At 41.5% G+C, this 17,826-nt stretch overlaps 1 protein-coding gene across 2 annotated transcripts; it reads right to left on the bottom strand.

Moving 5' to 3' along the window:
• Positions 1 to 142: 142 nt before the first annotated feature.
• LOC112156155 (calpain-5) lies at positions 143 to 16,075 on the bottom strand. 2 transcript variants are annotated; one of them, XM_024288345.2, is made up of 14 exons: positions 15,819 to 16,075; positions 15,363 to 15,596; positions 11,073 to 11,252; positions 8,986 to 9,117; positions 8,687 to 8,898; positions 6,363 to 6,555; positions 6,107 to 6,285; positions 5,720 to 5,797; positions 5,246 to 5,645; positions 4,332 to 4,454; positions 3,795 to 3,991; positions 1,992 to 2,110; positions 1,762 to 1,898; positions 143 to 1,200 (listed from the first exon to the last, which is right to left on the bottom strand). In XM_024288345.2, exons 3-14 carry the CDS (start codon positions 11,235 to 11,237, stop codon positions 1,024 to 1,026), a joined length of 2,112 nt encoding a protein of 703 aa, XP_024144113.1. In that variant the 5' UTR covers positions 11,238 to 11,252; positions 15,363 to 15,596; positions 15,819 to 16,075; the 3' UTR covers positions 143 to 1,023. The 2 variants fall into 2 exon arrangements, with proteins under 2 accessions (XP_024144113.1, XP_024144114.1); XM_024288346.2 differs by having other exon boundaries at positions 15,890 to 16,075.
• Positions 16,076 to 17,826: the final 1,751 nt, after the last annotated feature.

The raw sequence follows: 17,826 nt of genomic DNA, 5'->3' as shown, positions 1-17,826 counted from the left end.
ACTTTAGGCTTAGTTGTCTTTATATGATGTATGTCCTCTATTATCAGATGTCTAAAACACCAAAAACACAATTTTCGTCAGAGTATGTCTTTGAATTTGTTTTGAGAGTTTAGTTTGTTAATACTGTTGTTTTTTTTTTTTAATTTAATTTATAAAGACAGGATGGCTGAGTTGGTTGGACACAATTTGCTTGGCAAGGGGTTCGAGTTTCAATGTTGAGTCAATGTACAGATGCAATCAGAGGTCGGCGAGGTTGATGCGGCACGTCAACCAATCAGAGATTCAGCTTTGATGTTTTCAGTGATTCGATCAGCGGGCAAAAAAAAATAAACCCAATATGGCCGCTCAACGTAGGGATTTTCACCCTGAACTTCCATCCATTTTCTCGACTCGTTGGGGTCTTGGGGTTGCCAGAGAGACTGTCCCAGTTACTGTTGGGCGGAAGCGGGATACATCCTGGAAAGGTCGCTAGCCAGTCACAGACCCCACGGAGCTGGAGCGATTGCATCCGCTATGATTGCACCCGCGACGCCTCTCCATCAGCCAGGCAGCCAGCTGTCTGTTGGACTACGAAGCTAACAAGCGAGCTATGCGACACAGGGTCCGGTAGAGCAAGCGAGCGCCATTGCCAAGAGCTCCATGGGCTTATGATGTTTTTCTTATTTTCTCATAGAAAAAGATCCTCTAGTTTTATTTTTATTTTTCCCCTCTTGGGGTAATGCTCAAAACTGGACAACTCAGATGGAAGTAACACTTATAAAGGTTGTTATTCAGGGACAGCTCCCGCTGAAAGAGTGTAGTACATCTTGCCAGGAGAGACTCGGAATGATCTGGTGAACCCAGACATGACGTCTCTTCAATGAAAACAAATGTACTTATATCATGATGCAAAAAAGTATTTATTCCAGAATAACAATCATACAAAATCAATTGTCTGTATGAAAATACAACTATGTCATCAACTGTCTTCATCAAATCCCGGTTGGGAGAACAGAAGTTGCCATTCCAACCAGGTGGATCCTGTCATAGATCGGTGAGGCAGATGCTGGAAGACGTCTCGATGTAGATGCGACCGATGAACCTTGAGCGAGGACGGCGGTGCTGCAAGTCGATCACGTGGTTCCGGCTCTTCTCGGACTCACAGGTGTGGAGGTGAGCTTCTCCGAGTAGAGAGTCCCACAGCAGACCTTTGGACCATAGCTGGACACACAGATACCGACAGTCAGTTTTACATTGTGTCTCTGAACATCCAACACAATCCCACTACCAACTGGTCACATATTGACCTCTGGTTAAGGACCCCTCAGCGTCAAAAATTGATGTTTTAGGTGTTCTTAACTCCTCGTTTTTTGACGTACCAGGATGCAGAGCACAAGGTTGCCCTAACTTGTAACTGATTTGCGTCTGATACCACGCCATGTTCCGGTTCGTATTGGGTACTAGGTATGGTACCGGGTTGGGTCCTGCACCGCGTCTTGTACCGCGTCCAGTGCCGGATTAGGGTTATGGTACCTGTACTGGGTTAGGGTATGGGTACCGGCCGTGTCCTGAGGACCAGTCCGCGTGTGGTACCGCATCCGGTACTGCGTCCCAAGGATTGCGGACCTTTGATTTTACCAACAGTCAGTACATCAAAAACAACAAGTTGGGAAACTCAAAATGTCAAAAAGTGACGCGGAGGGTTCCTTAGCCAAATGTCTATACGTGACGAATTGGGAATGAGAATGTGTTGGAAAATCAGGGTGAATGGTCATCTCAAACCTCCACAGAGATGTATGCATCGGGGTATCTTCTGTAGAAGATGGCTCTGAGGTTAAACTCAGGGTTCCCCTCCTCCTTGAACAGTGGCGTCCTGACCGTATCGCTTTCACAGCGCACAACAGCGTAAATGTGAGGAGCTGGAGGGAAACCAAATTGACTCTCATAAATATAGTCAACCACACTGCAAATAAATATCTACTTGTTTTTTTCTTGTTCTCTTTGAGTGTTACCTGTCTGTTTGTGAGGGCTGAGCCCTGACGCCCTGCGGAGATGTACTGTGGTCACCACTGAGGGTTGAGGCAGCAAACACTGCAACAGAGAGGGAGCAGGCAGCTCTTCTCTCAGCTCCCTGTTTAAAAGGACACATCCAAAAGGTCACATATCAACCCTGAAACCAGAGGTGGAGCAACTATTCTAAAGAAAAATCAAACTCCCCAAATTGCTTTTATTTCAGTATATATGTCATACTTGAGAAGACTTGCTGAATTAATCTGCTTGTTTTGGTTCGGATGAGAGCTGTAAGACAGTAGTGAGATGACAGAGGAGTTGAAGGAGGAGGATAATAGGCTTTGAGCTTCTTCTTGTTTTCTGTGTTGATAGATAGACCGACAGATGAGGTTAGATAGAAATCTAAGGCTCCTCATGATTGCAGATGACACTGTAATCTATAGTGAGGGCAGGATGACTTTAGGAATTAGGGTCAACAGTCCATACAGAGCAGGGATGGGCAACTCCAGGGTTCAAGGGCTGTCCACATCATTTTCAGCTATCCAAGTCCTACTCATGACTGCTCACCTGGTTAAGGCATGTAAAGACAAAAACATGCTAGAGCAGGGTATATGTTGGAAAATGTGCAGGAATGTGGCCCTTAAGGCTTGAAGTGTCTCATCGCTGGTCTGGGGCCACTAAGAATGTGGGAAAGAGATGAGAGACATGTGGAAGCAGGTTGGAGCAGGTGGAGGAAGGGTTCAGGTGTAACTAAAGAGTATATTATTAAGCATGAAGGTAAAAGTGTAGAAGACTGTGGTGAAAACAGTCGTGTTGTTGGTTTAAAAACTCTTGAGAAAGAGACAAACAGCAGAGCGGGAGTCGGGAGATGAAGATGTTGATGTTCTCTTTGGGATTGAAGAGGATGGATAGGATCAGGAATGACTCCATCAGAGGAAAAGGTCATGTTAGATGTTCTGGAGTTAAATGCAGGGAGGCAACCTGTCTACTTGACTTAGATTTCAAAATCAGTTAGGAAGAACATGATTTATTCTATAACACTGGTATGTTTACTAAGGGCACTTAACACATGTTTTAGGCCATAAATCTTCCGGATACCTTGTAGGGTTCCCACAAGGTCCATTTGAGACATTTTAAGACCACGCATTTAAAAAATGAAGACTCATTTCTTGGCCTATTTACCAAATAAAACCAAATTTAACAAATAAAACTAAATCCTTGAATTTCAGTACAATAATTTCTTAAACAAACCAAACCACAGTACTTTTGAATGTGAAATACATATAAATATAGTAAAAAAAAACAGCACAATTTCTAAGGCTCAGATATCAAAGTTCAAGGCTTCTCAAGGTATCATTTCCAAATTCATAAGCTCAATGCTTCTAAGACCCCGCGGGAACCCTGCTGGTAGCTTAAACAGTTTAAGTGAAAACTGTATATTACCATGTATTTACAGAACCATAGATCCAGATCTCCTGCCATTTTTTAGGCAAAATTAAAAAAACCTGACTCTTTTTCAAGGACATAGTCCTACAGAACTGAAGGAGTTCATTAGAAATTCACTTCTGAGATGTGGGTGGGAGAGTTGGCGCGGAGTAAGCATGCTCCCATTTCCCATCATCCCTTTTTTTTTTACACTTATATATAACCCGTGTAACAAAAACAGTGAACAATATGGGAGTTAACCCGCCAAACAGTTGAAAGCCAGATGCCAGCTCAGCAAACACGTTAATGGATCTATTTGTCTTTTAAATAAAGAAATATTAGCTGGATTGGCTGGAGTCATAAGTGAAGCAAAAACCCACCAGAGTTTGACATGGGAGTGAGTAAAGAGGCGCAGCAGGAAGTGTCCGGTGGTGCCCGGCAGAAAGGTGGTGGGAAGGACAACAAAGCGACCAGGAGTCAGAGTTCCCCTCCACGTCACGCTACGAGAATCCATGTAGATGGAGCTGGCCGCCTGCTCCAACACACACTGCACCCGGCTGCAGCGGTTTACCTCCACCTGGCGGTGAGAAGATATTTACAGAGTCAGTGGTGCATGGCAAACACTGAATCTTAAGAAAACAAAAAAAAAAACAATTGTTTCAAGAAAACTCGTCTAATTTTATGTCTTGCAAAATACAAAATACATTGTTTTAAGAACACTTCTAAATAGCAAAAAAACTTAATTTGAGAAAATATGTCTTAGTGACAAAAATGTTCTTCTTAAATTCTTAGTAAGACCATTTTTCTTACCCTACTGGACAATTTTATTGCTTATTTAAAGATATTTGACTTATTTCTAAGGGGCCTGTTTTTGCAGTGAGGACCGGAAGATCAAGTGTGAAGCTTCTTTTCCACACCTTCAGAACCTCAAAGCCAATAGGGAGGTTTTCTCCTCCTCCACATTTCCTCCACATTCTCCTGTCCTCCTGCTGCAGACAGATCAGCACCTCCTCCTCTTTGCCCCGGATCTCAAACATGAACTGACAGAAAAAAAGTAGAAACACAGCAATGAAAATCCCTTCTATACTCAAGTTCTGACCTTGAAAAAAAGGAACTAATTTTTTTAAACTAGAATGTTTACAAAAAAACAAAAACGTTTATGTTTATATATTTATATATCTATATTAACATGAGTATTCAGGAAAAAAAGCACTATTTACTGTTTGTCTCAAATGTGATTGACACATTTTTAACATGGTGTAACTGTATTATATAGAATTAATTATTAATACATTTTGTATTTTTACAATACTGCAAGTAGTCATTGAAAAAAATAAATAATACATGAGTTATTCTCACCATAAAGTTTTAAAAACTAGCTACATTTCTTTACCGCCAAAAGTTTTTTTGAGATTTCACGGAGGCAGCCATTTGGAAATGAGCAGTAAACGCCATTCTACTGCCCCTAGTGGACTGATGATGAACTACAGAACAGAAAACATGGAACAATGGGTTTTTAAAGGGGGCGTACCATGATTTTCTTAAGCCTTTCAGAGTGAACTATATCCATAGGCATGATCACATATTACCTTTGGAACACAAAAAAAATAATTATTTATGAAATATTAGTTATTTTTCATGAGTTTTTTCCAACCTGGAAGTAAAAGGACTTGATTCCTAAAGGTTCGCCTTCCGCTTTGGGGTTCTTTATAGAGAGGAATAATGCACTTAAAAGCTCAAAAAGTAGAATTTTCATGGTATGGCCCCTTTAGGGAAAATGAGATAGATGTAAATATGATTATCAAATATAGTTATGTGTGGTTAAGTTTACCTGAGGATTCAGTAAAAACGTGTCTCTGTGGTTGATGCAGCCTCCACATCGACTCCTCCTATTGACTTCCAGGAATCCTCCATCTTTCTCCCTTCTGATGTTGTTCCTGTTCTTATCCGGGTCGCACTTTCTCTTTTTTCTGTTGCTGTTCTCACCAACTTCTTCTCGGTTCGCTTCCTGCTTGGTCCTCCCATACTTCAAGTCGTTTTTACCCGGGATCAGAGCCACGTCGCCTCGGTTGATGGTGGCCAGAGGTGCTTCAGTGGTGGGGGGGGCAGGAGTCCATTCTCCGTAACAATGCGCTTCCCTCCAGTGTGATCTGGGCCACAGCAGAGCTCTGTCCACCAGTTGGCACACCACCAGATCCGTGAAGTACTGGCAGAAGTCATGAAATTCCATCCTGAGTAGGAAAAAGCTGTTAACTTCAGTGGAAGCTTCTATCAAAGATAAAGAATTAAAAAATAATAAAGTTACCAGAACTCCCCAACATCTCGAACTATGAGCCCCATTTTGTCCCTCTCTGCACGAGTCAGACGCTGCCACTGCTCTGACCTGCAGGGGGCGACAAACAGCAGAGTTTGCTACACAGGAAGTAGGTTTCAACTTCTGGACTTCTTCATTGGACCGGTTTATCCATTTTCAGAGGTTCTCAGACTTTCATGATCTGAACAGCAGATGTTTCCTCATAAAACAAATCTTTCGCCGTTGTAAAACATCTGAAATTGGCCAGGAAAGTAGCAGTGGCGTTGTAAAAAAAGTTGTAAACCGTGCTGACACAGTTAAACATCAGCTGAGGCTTTAGTCCCCGAGTTCCTACAAAACGTTCCCCGGAAGGGAAAAAAGGATTCGGAGCACCCTCACCCCTGACTCCAGGCACCCTTCCAATCCGAAGTTCCCCACGGGTTCCTCATCCGCACCATAAAGACCCGGGACATCTCGCATGTCTTCAGCCAGATCTTCCTCACCGCTGTCATCCCGTAGGCATGTCCTCGCACGAGCCCACAGTCCAGCACGGACTCCACAGTCTCCCCATCAGCAGGCTGACAGATGTAGATAATAAAACTCAATCAAACTGTGACGGTTTAAGGATTTTCTGGATCAGAAGAAAAAGTTCTACCCTTATAGAGCAGGTGATGAGGGCTTTACGCTCATGGACTTTGGCTAAGCTGTGAAAGAGCTCCTTCCTCTGGTTGCTGTGTAGATTCAGGGTTTCGCGATCCAGACTGAGAGGCTCCGAAACGCCACCGGTGAAGTCGATGAGAGCTTCCGCAGTGTTTCCACCCTCCAGCGCCTCGTAGCAGCCGTTCAGCCTGAAGGAAGAGAGCGGATGTAGTTTTACAGAGAACCAGCAGATCATCATGTTAGGAGATGAAATAGAACATGCTTGGAAACTCAAACCAAAGATTTTCTCTCAATGGTTTGTACATAATGTCTGAGAAGGCCAGATGACTTCATTGCACCAATACATGTTAACTGTTGTGGTACATAGAAAACCAACTAACATCTGAACAAATGTTAAGGATGGCTTCACAGAGGGTTAGTGCTTTTCTCCAAAGCGCCATGGCAACAAGCTGCTGGCTTGCTTCCCAGAAACGGCCTTTTCCTTGTGAAGTTTACATGTTTTATGTGCTTGTGTGAGTCTCCTCTGGAGACGATTCCCTCTACTGGGTGATTGTGAGACGCTGTCATGAACAGGACTTTTTCACAAGGACCATAAAAATTTTCACAAAACTTTTTGAGTATTAAACAAATGAGTGTGCTGAGACTAGAGACACAAAAATACAGCCATTGAACATGCATTGAAAGTAAAGCCAGTATAGGTACTCAGATTTGGTAGTGACATACAGTATGTATGGCGTCCATTTTAATTTGCGCAAGTGCCAACTGTTTAAAAATCCATCACACTGGGAAAATTAATAATTACTGTTTGAGACACCAAGTCTTTTATTTATCGGAATAGAGCTGTGGAAGAAAAATACTCAAACAAGATTTGCACTGCTTTGACATTTTACACCAAACCACTCCCAACTGTTGGTGGCGGACATGTGCTAGTTAACAGTAAAAAAAGAAAAAGAAGAAGAAGAAGCCCGTCCCCGCTTGTCGCCTTCATACATTCATAAGTGGGACCTGATTATCTGTATTAATGACACCTGTCCACACCATTAGCAGTCACACAGCAACCTCTCCATCATGACTACAACCAAAGAGCTGTCGAAGGACACCAGGGACAAAAATAGTTAAATGAACAATTCTGAGATAAGCTGAAGTGGCATTGAGTCCATCTGAGATAGAACGTTGACTTTGATCTTGATAATTATGTTTCCTTTTTTATGTTTGTAGCCTGACCTGATTCTTGGATTTAATTGTGTTTTCTGACAGAAGTGACAACCTACCCTACCAGTTTAGTGTGACAATGACTAAATGTCCGTAGATTTTCTACAAAAGCATTACTAAAGACGTCTCCATGTCTGGGTTTATGAGATCAGTCAGAAACTCAGTGCGGTGAGGTTCACTATGTACTGCAGGAGCTGCGTCTGAATGACGGCTGCTTTCAGCAGTACTTCTGTCTTTCTGTGACCCAATTCGATGACTTGCTGTCCCTCATTAGTCGAAGGAGGGACACAATTAAATATAGGAATGAAATTAGAGGATTTGTTTATTATTATCCTAATATAAATAAGAAAAAGTTTGGGATGAGCACAAAGGGCAACAATCAGCTTCTCCTTTATGCTGCTAATAGGACTAACTGATCAGATCATTGAACACGCATCACATGCCTGATGTGTGTGTAGCTTAAGAGTAAACCTAAACACCTGATAAATCCTCTTTCTGGTTGCTGGAGCCTAACACTGCTGCTGTTGGGTGAAGGCAGGATCAAACTAGATGGTATGTCAGTCCACCGTGGGGCTACACAACCACACGTATCTACACCTATGGAACAATTTAGATTTACCAAATGAGCTAAAATACAGGTGGACTGTGGGAGGAACCCAGAGTGCCCAGAGAAAACCCACATGTCCTTGAGAAGAACATAAGAAAGAAACCAGTTGGGATTAGATCCAAGACCTTTTTACTGTGAGGCAAAAGTCCTAACAGCTCCTCCCCCATATCGCCTGAGGTATTTCTGACACAGTTAAATCAAGTTTGCTTTTCAAGTTCAGTGCATGTCCTCTTTCTAAATACACAGCACATCTAATAATAATGTCAAGGTTGCCGAGAACGGCCTGGCAGGGCTCAGGGATCTATGCTTCCAAAGCCTAATTTTAACATGTTGATCAAAGGCTCCTAAAGACAAAAGTTGAAGGGTGTGTCCCACGTTAGGTCGTTAGTTTTCCCTAAACTGCTACTATGCGACTCCAGAAGAGAAAGCTCTAACTGAGCTCCAGAAAATGGACCTCTTGACATAGCAACACTTGAAAGACGGAAGTTGCTGCGACTCACTTAGCATACGCTTTCTCCAACAGGGCGCTCCAAAACTCCCTCGGCGTTGCAGAGCGACAGAAAAGCAGCACTCCGTCTTTGCTGACTGGCAGCCGATCGTCCACCACAACATCCACCCAGTGACCAAGGCGCCAGAACCGAAAGTGGAAGATCCCGGCGTACAATTCAGGACGCTTTGGGTTCCACTCCTGATCCACATGGTCAGGAATGACCTAGGGAAGGGGGCATAAACAAAAAAATAGTCACATGTATATATAGTAAAAAGGGCAATGTTAAGAGGAAGGAGTCAACAGACACACCTTCTTCCAAAGAGACGGCTCAGAGGCCAGGCAAGAAATGGCTGCCACCATCCAGCAGTTACCCAGACTGCCTTGGTGCAAGTCACGAGTGCTAATGCCATCCACAAACAGGCGAGGGTCTTTGCATATTTCCTAGAGGTAAAACAAAAAGACGGAAAGACTAAATTTGGAAGTACAAACCCAATCTGTGTGTGACCCTTTAACACTGGAGATGCCCCCTACCATAACTCTCTGGCCGGCTAGAGCAGAGACCTGCTTTTCATATCGGATTATGAACGTAAAGTGTTGCATATTGGTGCTAAGATGCTTTTCTTTGCATACACTCTGCAGGAATTACATTATTGCGCCAATGGTTGAAGTTAAAGAATGTCAACACTGGAGCTAAAGTTGGAACCTATAGCTTTCTAGCTGATATCTGGATGCTAAATATTTATATTTGAAAGGTTTAAAAGCATCTAGAACCATCTGGTTTCTATGCTATTTCTATTCTATCGGGTTGAGCCTCTTGGCCTGAACTTTTTAGCAAATTTTTACCAAGATACATAAAAGTATGATGAGAATAATGGTATAACTGCATTAGTCAGACAAGAGGCGAAGGCAATGAAGAGATCCTGTCATAACCTCATCAGAAAACAAGCATCAATCACAAAACATTGTCCTTTGCTTCCTTTTTAATGACAACTTCTTTTAAGTCTGAAGTCTAGTTTCAACGGTCTGGTACGGTCCGGTAAAGAGTGGTACGGTACAGTCATTTTTAGGAGCTTGTTTTTGAAATGAGAATTCTGAGTTCTGAAACAGTTCTAGATCCCATTTATGTCTTCAGGTCCATGTCCAAGTCCCATGTTCTTATCAGCAGGTCTGTTTCATTTATCCATCTCCCAAAACCAACTTATCCCTTTCGGAGCCTATCCCAGCTACTGTTGGACGGAGGTGGAGTACACCCTGACCTGGTCGCCTGTCCGTCACACTCACTCCATGACATGTCTCCAACTCCAACTGAACATTAACCACAGAGGTCACTATGGTCCATTGAAACCTCCAAAGGTAGTGTAACAGAATCCGTTCACTTTGCGCGTGTTTAAGCGTGGTTAAGTAACTTGGCTTACACACCAGACAAATCTGGTTTCAGTTTGCTGATGCAAACCAACGAAGAGATAAGTGATACTGCGCAGAGCAGTTTTGTGGCCTTTTTCACTACGTCTTTCGGCGATATCTGTTCCATCTTAGCAATTCGTTGGTTGAAATCCAGAAGCATTCAAAGTGTGAGGATAGAGAAACCTAAATGGTTCCTTGAATTATGAGACCAGAGTCCTGCAGCTTGTTGCCAAAACAACGAGCTGAAAGCCCTACATGATTAATAGCAGTGTGTTTACTTCTGCAAGCATCCTTGAGTGTTGTCATTTGATCGGGCAATTAATGACCGGAATTGCTGTCATGGTAACGTGGTACGGGGGATCTCACTGGTGACAGCAGCCGTTAATCTCGTTTATATTGCTTTATGAGCTGAATCAGAGCGTCATAGCACTGCTGAGTGGACACATTCTGCCCTGTGGTCTTGCTGATCTTTCCTCCAGGTAACTGTAGATGTGCTGCATACGTATGGCGGGGTCCTCTACGGCTGTAACCTGAGAGAAGACGCCAAACTATCCCTGGAAGATGGACGTTTCTACTCAGGAGGCTGATGAGGTCGAGACCCTAAAAACAGATCTGGACTTGAATCTGAAACCCCCTTTTTACGCTCTTTTATTAAGCTACACATGACCTGTTGGAGTTCACCCTAAAAGAAACCAACACCACCACAACACACCGCTAAAAAAGCATCAGTTATTTTCATCCAGCGCTGCTTTTTCTAAACTCTACTGTACAGTCAAACCCGGAGCACTCCATCAGCAGCTCGCCGGTTTAGGGGCTAATGTTTCACCGCCCGACACTTCTCCAATTATAGAAAGAGCTTCAACGAGCCCCATCTGTTGAGCCACAGCATGACGAGGCAGCTGCTGGCTTGGATTGAGTGGAGAGGCAACATTTTCCCGACTGTTTTTCAGGGGCAAGTCCAATTGGTCAGAATTAAATGAAACTGGACGCACTCGTGGTCGCTTCCAGGTCAGCCCTGGCGGGGACGCTCTCTTGTAAAACAGGGATTGGTCAGAGGCGGGGAACAGTGGATCCTTGAAGAGCGCGCCTCGGCGCAGACAGCTTCGCCGCAGCTTCCCAAAACTTTGGCCCTGGAAGTCGTGCACTTGCTTTAGCATTCTGGATGCATCGGCCTAAAAGAAAAACAAGAATATGAGATAAACAGACGCTCGTGGGAAAATTGGTCTCAAGAGTTTGGTCTAAAGTAGAAATATTCTCAGCTTATTATTGGTTTTTTTCAATGCACAACGTCTTATTAAGGTAGGGGTGTCCAAAGCCAGGCCTCGAGGCCTGGATTTGGATAGTCCTGTATTAAGGAATAAACTTAAACTGCTTTCAAGTTTTTTCAGAAAACTTTAGCATAATGTTTCCATACATTGGCCTAAATCTATATATTTATCACTTAAGTAGGAAATAAATAAAAAAACAGGAACCAGCACTAAGTCTAATGCTGGATTCACACCAGACGTGTTTCAAGCATCAATTTTAAGTCAATGTACAGACGCAATCTGAAGTCCAGCAGAGCGACTTCAGCGTCAGGCACGGTTGACGTGGCGTATCAGCCAATCAGGGATTCAGCTTTGGGCGCATAATGTTTTCAGTGATTCAATCAAAGGGTTGAAAAAAGAAATATAATATAGTTGCTCGGATTTTCGCCCTAAACTTTCATATATTTTCTTAACCTGCTGGGGTTGCCGGAGACTGTCCCGGTTACCGTTCGGCAAATACGGGATACAACCTGGACAGGTCACCAGCCTGTCACAGAGTCTATGGAGATGGAGCAATCGAGCCCGTAATGCTAGCCAGCCGCTCGGTGGACAACATAGCAAGCTAGTGAGTGCTGCCGGTACCTGGGCAGCGGAGCTTGATATGATGGTTGGTTGCCCAGAGCTGATGTCGAGGGTAATGCTAAATTTGACATTCGAATCGCATCTGGTGTGAATGCAGCATAATACTAACCCCAGGATTCTAAACAGTAGAGGTGAAGCCTCAAGTGAAACATCGACTGGAGTTCACTTCACCCAAAACATTTCTAAGAATTTAGACTCTGAATCGTGGGCAGGACCATTGGCCCAGAGCACCCCCCCTCTCTTTCCCCTCCCAGTCGTGAAGTCTCAAATACAACATTTTTGCAAACTCTATTTCTTCATCCCCTCATCCTGATTTCCAATCATTTAAATAGGGAAAAAAAAATTATTTTAAACCTTTTTTTTCTTTTTATTTGTCCTTTATCATCAGAAAAAGGCCACAAAACATTTTAAAAAACATAATCTTTACAGAAAATAAAGACACAAAAAAGCAACTTTTTTATCTACATAGAGACCTTAAGACTAACTAGAATTGATCATTTAGCACAGAAACTGACTTGTTCTAAAAATTTGTTAGAAGGGCCGGACCATAAACAGATGATTAGAGGTTTTTTTTTGGTAATCCGCCTCATTAGAGAAAGAAATGATTTGGAATCTGGATGAAAACCAGCTTTATTTTGAATGGAAAAATTTAAATGAACATTTTTGAATTTTATTTCAAAATTGTGGTTTTTGTTTTCATTTTTTTCATTGCCAATAAAACCAACGAGTTGATATCTGCAGGAAAAAAGACCAAATTAGAGAAATGCTGCATTCACCGCATTTCCACTTATATATAAAATGTTTTTATTTTTCATTTAAGGTGATGCTAAATTATGTGTAATTGTGGATTTCAAGGTCAGATGCAAATTGGTAACATATGGTAAGAATGAAGGATTGATGAGGTTACAGACCCGAAGTCTTTCTTTTAATTAAATCTTCAAAGCTTTTTATGGACATATTTTTAAGAGTCTGTTCATTTTTCAGAAGTCTTCAGTCTCCTTATTGGTTGTTGGTCTCCTGCAGGATCAGTGTGTGTGTTTGTGTGTTTTTGAGCTGCTGTTTAAGTCATCAGTGAGACGAACTGCCCTTCGTCAGCTGAGTGTGCGTTTGTAAGTGTCATACGAGAGCTGGAAGCTGTGCAGAAGCCGGCCAGGTGAGTGTTAGTGAGACACTTTAGCTCCAAAGATGGATGCTGATGGTTGCGTAAACCTCCCAGGTCGGCGTGATGCATCATTTCATTCAATAAATCACAATTCAAGAAAAATCAGATTTGTGAAAATAAATGATGTGATTTAGAATCTTCTATCCATTTTCTGAACCCACTTTGTCCTGGTCAGGGTCATAGGGTCGCTGAAATGTAGCCAATCCAAATGCGCTAAGGTGAAGTTGGGGTTCATCCTGGATTGCTTACAAGTCCATTGCTGGGCCTCACAGAGACAAGGAACCAAATTCCCGTTTAAAGGACAAATTCAAGTCATCAATCCATAAAACATTTGAACATGAGTCCATCTTTCTTAGACTTTTGGACCTCACCTTTAAACACACAAAAAAAAAAAAACAAGCAAAACAAACTCTGAAAGTGTCTGGGTTCCATGACAGAAAGCACTAAAGATCGACTCTCTTTAAAAAGCAGCAGCAGCAGATACAATGACGGCTCATGTTCCAGAACCATTTGTTGTGAGCTTACATCATGTTTTCCAGTTTGTTTTTCACAGCTATTTTAATTAGTTTTTCTTTATTTTTTTATTGTTTCTTCCTTCATTAAAAAATATTATTATTTTTATAATAATTATTATTGTTATTACATCTAAAGTCTTTTGGGCAAATTGTTTTTTCTGGAGTTTCTAATACTGGAGTTTCGATATTATATTTCTGAGGCAGAAATATTGAATTCTACTTGACTGAGAGTGTTCCTATTTCACTCAATTCAGCATAAATTAGTGAAAAAAAAGGTTGGGGAACTTCTATCCATCCATCTGCAGAACTCAAATAATATCATTTGGGGTTGCTGGAGCCTATCCTAGCAACTGTTTGGCAAAGGCGGGGTTCCCCTTGGACAGGTTGCCAGTATGTTGGAGAGTCACACATACACAGCTCGGGTCAAATTAAGCTTCATTTCCACTGAGGCCCTATTCGGAGCAGTATGGTATTTTGAGTGTTTCCATTGTAAAATGGACCCATTCAACATTACCGAACCGTACCTCTTGGGGGACCCTATCAGTTGTCGGTCCATAGAAATGTGGAACAGAACGGTTGGGGCGGAGGCACTGTAGCCACCGTTGATTGGTAGAAAGTGATGACGACATTATAAAACACCAAGATAGCGCTCATTTAAGCTAACGTTTCCAACGTTTGTAAGCATTTGGGTTTTTGTGGTTTCCTGCGTACTATCTTGGTCAAGAGTCTATATCAAAAATGCCTGCAAACAACAGATGGTCAAAAATTCCTTACCACCCTTGGTGATGGTGTGATACAGGGTGATCTTGAGGAATCCATTAGAAAACAGGAAGTTTTTAAAGACATTTCTAGTCGTCGCACTACAATGACATGCCACATCCATGGAGAGCCAGCTGGGATTTGAACCTTCTCACTGTGAGGTGCCAGTACTAACCACTTTACCAATGTGCAGCCCAAGGATACTTGCTTTAAAAGAAATTGGAATTTTAAAAACTTTATACTTTTTCCTTGACTTTTTCTTGACCTAATCGCCACTTAAAATGTTACAGCTGATAAAGAACAAGGTCTTCATAAGCCGTTTGTCCAGATGTACAATCTTAAACTTAGTTCTGCCAATATTTTGAGCCATATTGGCAACAAGTAACTAACTAAGTAACTAAAGTACCTTTTGAACTAAAATATTTACTTAATTTAATTTTTTTTCATGGGTTTTTTAATGTTCTTCTAGCATTTTTCTAATGATGGAGGACATATATAAAGAAAAGTCAGGATTAAAATTGCGTTTCTGAATATTTCTTTACTTAAATCAATGTAAATCAGGAGCATACAAAAACATTCTTCGAAAATATTGTATTTCTCACATACACAAGAAGTGTGTGGAGCCACAAGCTCAAAACTATGCAACTGGGAAATTCCAAAATTGTTCGTTTTTGTTGCACCGCAAATGTTAGGTCGGGGGTGAGAGGGGTTGTAAGGTAGCAGGAGAGAGTGTAAACAAACAGGTGAGGGGAAGTGGAGGTGGGGTTGCTCCGCACCAATGATCCCGCCCACACTCTAGGGTGAATTTTGAATGAGTTCCTGTTGCTCTGCAGAAACTATGTCCTAAAAAAAGGACACAGATTTTATGATTTGGGCTCAAAACGGCGTAATCACAAAAGACAACTTCATTTACGAATGCACGTCCTCATGGATGAAACCACAAGTGTTGATGTTTACCTCTCAGCTGCACTCTGATGAAGTGTTGAGCCCCCGCAGACGAGTCAGGATTCAGACAACCTGTCATTCATGTCAGGACTTTTCAAAAGACTCCCGCCTTCTTCCTTCAGCCTTCGTCAGCTCCTCAGACCTGTGCTGCTCCCCCTGTGGCGCTCTTGTCTTCTTTCCTCTGAATCTGTCGGGAGTCTCTGCTGCATCTCCAGCTGCTGCTCAGCTCACTGGTTTCCCTGAAACCTGCGAGCGAAACATCATTCAGGTGTGACTCTGCAGGATTTGGCCATCAGCCTTTATGTAACACCTTCTAGAGTTGTGGGTCTGTAACTTTATCTCAGGTCTGGACAAAAGACCCAGCCGGCTTGACTGACATAACACAGTTTAAAGGCAGTGGTTACCATAGCAACCGTTTCAAACACATCATCCACAGACACAGAGAAACCGGCTTTTTCCATCACTTACTCCTGCTCTGTGTTCTCCTCTATCCTTTGCTTCATCTCCCCTTCTTTTCAGGTGGTTCCTCTGCTCCTCACCTCTCCTGTGGTTTCTCCTCTCTTGCTCCTGCCTGGCGGACTCCTGGAGGATCTGCTGCTGTGGAGGGTACTGCCCCTGAAACCCGAGAAACCCAGGACCGGCTTTAACTGCTTCACTGCTGAGTTGTGTGGTGTTCAGAGGTTGAGGATGCTGCATTTTAATAAAGTCCCCCTCCAAGGAAAATCATGTTTTTTGAGTTTTTAACATGTATGTGTGGCATTTTTCATTCTGACAGAGAAAAAATATGAGAAATCATTTCATGTTTGCATTTCCGATTATTTCTCCTCGTATAGGGCTGTCAATCAAAGTGCCCAAGAAAAACTCCACCACTTGTCAAACAATGAGTTCTCAGGAAGGGGGAATAAGGGCTGCAGAAAGCCCCGCCCACAACTCAGAGTTGAATTTCTGATGAACTCCTGCCACCCTACAGAAACTATGTCCTATAGAAAACAACAGGTTTTAGGATCTTGGCTAAAAACGAGATGATCATAAGTAAAAGGCCACTGGAAATTAAGGCTGCCACGATTAGTCGACTAATCGACTATTAAAATAGTCAACGGGTAATTAAATAGTCGATTAATCGTTACTTTATATTGTATGGAGTCAAGAGTGTAGTAAAGTTAAACAAAGTTGTGAGCGTTTGGCACCAAATAAGTCACTTTTTTACATTTGAATCAGTGAGACCAACATCTTATGTTTAGTGAGAAATAGTTCTTTGATTCAGATTTGATTTAATCTTGTTTTAATACCAGAAACTAATGAAGGACAGAGGCTTCATGATTCATTAAAAGGTTAATAAACCATCATATTTAATTGTCTTTATTTTAGTTAGTTTAAAGGGAATGATGGTTCAGGTGTGTGTTTTAAATCCACTTTACGCACTACCCGATAGGTTGACTAATCGGAAAAAATAATAGTCAACTATTAAAATAATCGTTTGTAGCAGCCCTACTGGAAACAAAATTGATCAAAATCTGAATAGAGTGGGACCTTAAAAAAACAATGACTTTTTCACACAAATCATCGTGGTACATCCTAAAACTTACTGTATTTTTTAAATAATTTTTTATCTTCTAGACATTTTTCCGTAGAACTCAGTCACCGTAATCCAAACACTTGACCAAAATTTATCAAAATATGAAAAAAACATTTCAATAAAAGTCACACAAAATCAGTAATGTACAAAAATAATCCATTAAAATGTAGTCACCGTAGAATAAAAGAAAAAAATATATATGAAGAGCTAGCCATTTGGCTTATTTATTTTTTTCTATTTATTCACTTACTGAAACTTATCAGTTTTCATTTTGACCGATTTTGTCTTCCATACCTTTTCAGCTTAAATTCACATTGAATCTGGAGATCTGATGTGTTATTAGAGTGAGAGACAGAGAAAATGACACATCTAGATTTAAGGAACAAACAGGCCTCCGTATGCTTTGTGGAAGACAACGTTAATGCAGAGAAACCCGGGACCCTCAGATAGGTTAGAAAAACCTGAAATGTAGAAGTATGTTTTTCCATCTCTTGATTTATTTTAAAGAGTTTCCAGTGGTCTTTTAATTGAGATTATAGAGTTTTTAAGTAAAAATGTTAAAAATGTGTATTTTTGTAGTACATATTTTTTTGTAAAGTGGTAGTACTTTGTTAAAAATTCACCCCCTAAGTTGTGGGCAGAACCACTGGTGTAGAGTAAGTCTTCCAGCATTTCCCATCCTCCACTTGTTTTCAGTAATCATAATATAACCAGTGCAACAAAAATGGCGACTGTACTTGAACGCATCACTCATGGATGAATCAGTGAGACGTGAAATGAGTCTCAAGACAGATTTGTGTGTAATTTCTTAAAGATTTAAATGTGTAATTAGTTTCAAGCTGTTGTAATCTGAATTTGTGCATGGGTAAATTATATTTTTTACTTTTTTTTTTTTTTTTT

The sequence above is a fragment of the Oryzias melastigma genome, linkage group LG18, assembly GCF_002922805.2.
Source record: "Oryzias melastigma strain HK-1 linkage group LG18, ASM292280v2, whole genome shotgun sequence".
NCBI classification, from domain to species: Eukaryota; Metazoa; Chordata; class Actinopteri; order Beloniformes; family Adrianichthyidae; genus Oryzias; species Oryzias melastigma.
This window is presented reverse-complemented; position numbering and strand designations above follow the sequence as displayed.